At 34.8% G+C, this 4823-nt stretch overlaps 1 protein-coding gene across 1 annotated transcript; it reads left to right on the top strand.

Annotated features, from left to right (window-relative positions):
• Nucleotides 1–496: 496 nt before the first annotated feature.
• Nucleotides 497–2926, top strand: LOC100637977 (trifunctional nucleotide phosphoesterase protein YfkN-like; the record flags this gene model as incomplete). Its single annotated transcript, XM_003389799.2, has 10 exons — nt 497–689; nt 741–827; nt 882–1021; nt 1091–1216; nt 1494–1754; nt 1818–2063; nt 2257–2484; nt 2539–2616; nt 2666–2775; nt 2822–2926. Coding segments are annotated over 10 exons (1533 nt in total), but the record flags the coding sequence as incomplete, so codon positions are not given.
• Between the last annotated feature and the right edge of the window lie 1897 nt (nt 2927–4823).

The raw sequence follows: 4823 nt of genomic DNA, 5'->3' as shown, positions 1-4823 counted from the left end.
TATTGCTCCAAAATCGGACAAAAGTCCCTATACTATAGTACAGGGTCATGGGCCAAATTTTGCCAAAAATGAAAAGGAGAGAATTCTCCATTTTAGTACATTTCCTGATGCATATACATGTTCTTATGTTGTGTAGAGCGTTTGAGCTAATTCCGATCAAGTTTAGGTTTTTATCGATTTTTTTTAAGTTGCTCCAAAATCGGACAAAAGTCCCTGTACTATAGTACAGGGTCACGGGCCAAATTTGCCAAAAATGAAAAGGAGAGAATTCTCCATTTTTGTTACATTTCCTGATACATATACATGTACTTATGTTGTGTAGAGCGTTTGAGCTGATTCCGATCAAGTTTGGATTTTTTACAAATTTTTAAAGTTGCTCCAAAATTGAGTAAAAGTTCCTGTACTATAGTACAGGGTCACAGGCCAAATTTCACCAAAAATGAAAAGGAGAGAATTCTTCATTTTTATAATATTTCCTGATGCAGTATATTAAAAGGTGTCATTACATTCAGCAGGTTCCAGTAGTGTCCAGTCCTTGTCCATTCTTCATTTCAATGATGTGTATAATATTGAGGAGAGGGAGAGGGAGCCAGTGGGCGGAGCCTCAAGATTTAAGACAGCATTCAACAGCCTACAGTACAAGAACCCACTGGTACTCTTCAGTGGAGACGCACTAGCACCTTCAAACAGTTAGTTATTGATAGTTAATGGTTGTTAATGATGGGTCTCCTCCTCTTCAGTGAGTGTTGTTACTGAAGGCCGTCAGATGATTCCAGTATTGAACTCATTGAGAGTTAATGTAGCACTGTATGGTAACCATGACTTTGGTATGTAGCAACTGATTATATTGTATCTATCACCACCTTTCTCTCTCTCTTTAGATTTTGGTGTTGATCATTTGCTTGATATCACCAAGGAAACGCGGTTTCCATGGTTACTAAGTAACGTCCAGTGCATTAACACAAAGAGACAGTTAGCTAATGGAAAGAAATACGTAATAATGACCTGGAACAATATAAAGGTGATAATAATGATAATAATAACATAATTATTATTATATAACATTATATTAATTATTGATTACTCGTAGGTTGGTATATTAGGGCTGGTGGAGTGGGAGTGGCTGGAGACACTACCCACCATCAGTACTGAGGAGGTGGTCTATACTGACTTCATAGAGTCAGCTAGAGAATACATACCAATACTTAAGAATAATGTGAGGATATACAGTACATGTACATAATGTATTAATAATGGGGTGGTATTATTAGGGTACTATGTACATGTATGTTAATAATGTATTATTAATGGGATATTAACGAAAGGGACATCTTAGGATATTATGTATATGTTCTATTCCTTAAGGTTGTGAACTGGTCATTACATGTACATGTACATAATGTATTACCAATAGGGTATGGGGTGGTTAGGGTATAGGGTAGTACATGTACATGATGTTAGGGTATCAAGTACATGTGTGTATTCCTTATTAGGGATGTGAACTGATCATTGCACTGACCCACATGAGGACTCCTAATGATCTAAAGTTATTTAATGAAGTACCTGAAATACAACTAATACTAGGAGGACACGATCATGAATATGATTATCAGTTTAATGATGATGTTACTAAAAATAGATTATTTGTTAAGAGTGGATCAGACTTTAGAGAATTCAGTGAAATTAACATTAAAATGACTCAACCAATCACCATTGAACTAGTGAAACACACAGTAACCAAGAAATATGAACAGGTATGAAACTACATGTACATGTACATGTGTTATTATTAGTTAACATGTATGTTGTTGCTATAGGATAAAGAGCTCCAGTGTATTGTTGAAAGGTTTTCAGTTCAAGTATCAAACGGACTAGAGGAGAAGATTGGAGAGATAGGCTGCCCTCTTGATGGACGGTTCAGTAGCATCAGAAGCAGAGAGACTAACCTTGGGAACCTGATCACTGATATAATGAGACACTGTACCAGCAGTGACCTAGCACTACTGAACTCAGGGACACTGAGATCAGACACACTCCATGAACCAGGAGACTTCAAACTGAAGGTAACTGGGAGAGACTAGCCTCTTTATAATGGACGCTGTCTCTGTTATACAGAGGTGTCCTTTATGTGGAGGTTATTTTATACAGTAAGGAATGTAATTGGTACACTAGGTGCTGTCTGTTAAATGGAGGTGTACACTATAGAGAGTGTCCATTAAGAGAGACTATACTGTATTATATTATTATTATTAATAGGATCTAATGTCTATTCTACCAATGATTGATTCTCTGGTTGTCATGGAGATAAGAGGTCACCAGTTACTCCTAGCTCTAGAGAATGGAGTGGGTGGTTACCCACGGCTGGAGGGGAGGTTTCCCCAGGTATCAGGACTATCATTCACCTTCAACTCAAGAGCAGCTCCTAGGAGTAGGATCATAAGGACCAGTGTACTGGTTAATGGAGAAATGATGAGAGAGGATCAAGTAATGAATATCTATTAATTGATTATTAATTAATTATTAATTGATTGTTGGTAGGTTTACAAATTATGTACAAAGTCATACATTGCTGGTGGTAAGGACGGATACACTGTATTTAAAGACTGTAATATAATAGTGAGTCATTAATAATAACTATTAATAACTATTAATTAACTGTTATTAGGTTGATGAGGAGAGTGGTATCACATTGACTACATTAGTTAGAAATTACATCATCTCAAAATACAATAACAATGGTCTACACTCTGTCAGCAGCTGTTCACTGAACTGCAGGTCAGTTGTTAACTATTAATAACTACTGATAACTACTAATGGTTAGGGAGTTCATGGCTCCGGGAGAAATTAATCCGATAATTGAAGGAAGAATTAACATTATTAATTAATATAATGATTATTGTCGTGTGATATATTATGAATTCATTTTTAATACATTATTTATTACAAAAATAATATTATAAATTTTATCAATAATCCCAGACCCATTCAAGGGGGCCAGTCAGTGTGTCGGTAAACCTTAAAAATGATTTCTTGATATTTTCTGTCCTTTGAAATAAGATATTCACTTTTAGCTTCAATTTCACTCCTTCCCTCCCTCCCTCTCTCTCTCTTCTGTGTTTGTTGTGTCTGTGGTTACATTAATGACTGGTTGCTATGGAAACCAGGAGATGATAATATCCCTAACAAAGGATTAGCAGTTACCTAATAAAGAACAAAGGAGAATCCATTGATTAATTAATTAATGATAATTAATGATAATGATTGTTCAATTAGTGTACATTGTTTGAGGTTAGTGTAACAAGAAACAGTTTATTGTACTATCAACAATTGAACTATTGTCCCGATTGACTGACTATCATAAAGGACACTATCCATTCATAATTCATTCACTTTAATTGTACATGTACTAACAGTAATTGATGTATCAGTTTAACTTTGATATCAACACTGCATGAAGTGGGTTAGTGTCAACACAGACTACATGAACATGTACTCCAGTATATTACTAACCTACATGTAGTCATGTACTGTTAGTATAAGGTAATATCTATAGTCATTTCCCCACTAGTTCTTACATATCACAATTCTCCTGTCATTAGACCTCCCATAGACTAAGCTACACCCAACCTTTATATGTACCAATACCAGTACCAGTAGTATCAGGTCATTGACTCACTGAGGGGCTGTATGGGGAGGAAAGGAAATAATAATAATAAATTATGAGTGAGTGGGTGTGTGTTTGTTCATAATTAATAAATAGTTATTGTATTTTCAATTTCTGTGTTTGCTTTCTCACAATAACTTCCTTCACATTTCCTGAACCACTCAACTAATAATACTAATAATAATTATTATTATTACTAGTATTATTATAACTGTAGATTTAGAATCACTACTTTTCATTTTTTGCAATATTGTAGTACAGGGATTTTGGTCAAATTGTGGAGCAACTTTAAAAATTTGTAAAAAAATCCAAACCTAATCGGAATGAGCTTAAACTTTCTACGCAACATAAGTACATGTATATGTATCAAGAAAAAGCTATAAAAATAAAGAATTCTCTATTTTCCATTTTTGGCAAAATTTTAATTGAGACCATTTTGGAGTAATTAAAAATTTGTAAAAAAAATCCAAAGTTGATTAGAATCAGCTCAAACTCTCTACACAACATAAAAACATGAAGGGATAGTGTATGATTACTGAGTACAAACAAGTCTGTAATAAATACCATAATATTTAAAAACTGGAGGAGTCTATTCTCCTGTAAATGAACTGGACTCCATCATTATATTGACACTCATCAGGAGAAAACTGTCTCTTAACTGAAGGTTTACTGGAATCGCCATCTTGAAGGTTAATATTGAAATTTGAAACAATCTAAATGGGTGTGGCTAGATTTATTTATTAGCCACGCCCTCTTTGCAACTGCAGCAAATCGGCTTGTACCTCTGGCTTGTACTTTTGACTGTATCTTTTCATTTCTTTATCTTACAACAGTTGATCATTAACAGTGATAGAGGTAAGTATATTATAGTTCATTTTAATTATACTTTACTAATAATTACAAGATGATTGATGTCTCTCAATGGAGAGCAAGTATTGGACTGTGGAACTACTGTCAAGCTGCCTCCAGTAGACCAGCTAATGGCCGCCACTCTCACTCATTCAAAGCTGCAGTAGACAGCAAGTCAGGCAGTACTACATCAGGAGAGAAGACATCTAAACTGCCAGCAGCTCTGTCTCTTATTGTTTCTCTTCTTTTATCTTTATTAAGATATATGAAGCTCAATTTTATTCCTCCAACTGTAAACAAACTAACAGTA

Source organism: Amphimedon queenslandica, unplaced genomic scaffold (assembly GCF_000090795.2).
Source record: "Amphimedon queenslandica unplaced genomic scaffold, v1.1 AMPQUscaffold_12951, whole genome shotgun sequence".
In the NCBI taxonomy this organism is placed as follows: domain Eukaryota; kingdom Metazoa; phylum Porifera; class Demospongiae; order Haplosclerida; family Niphatidae; genus Amphimedon; species Amphimedon queenslandica.
Note: the sequence above shows the minus strand (reverse complement) of the source record. Positions and strands in the feature narration are given on the sequence as shown.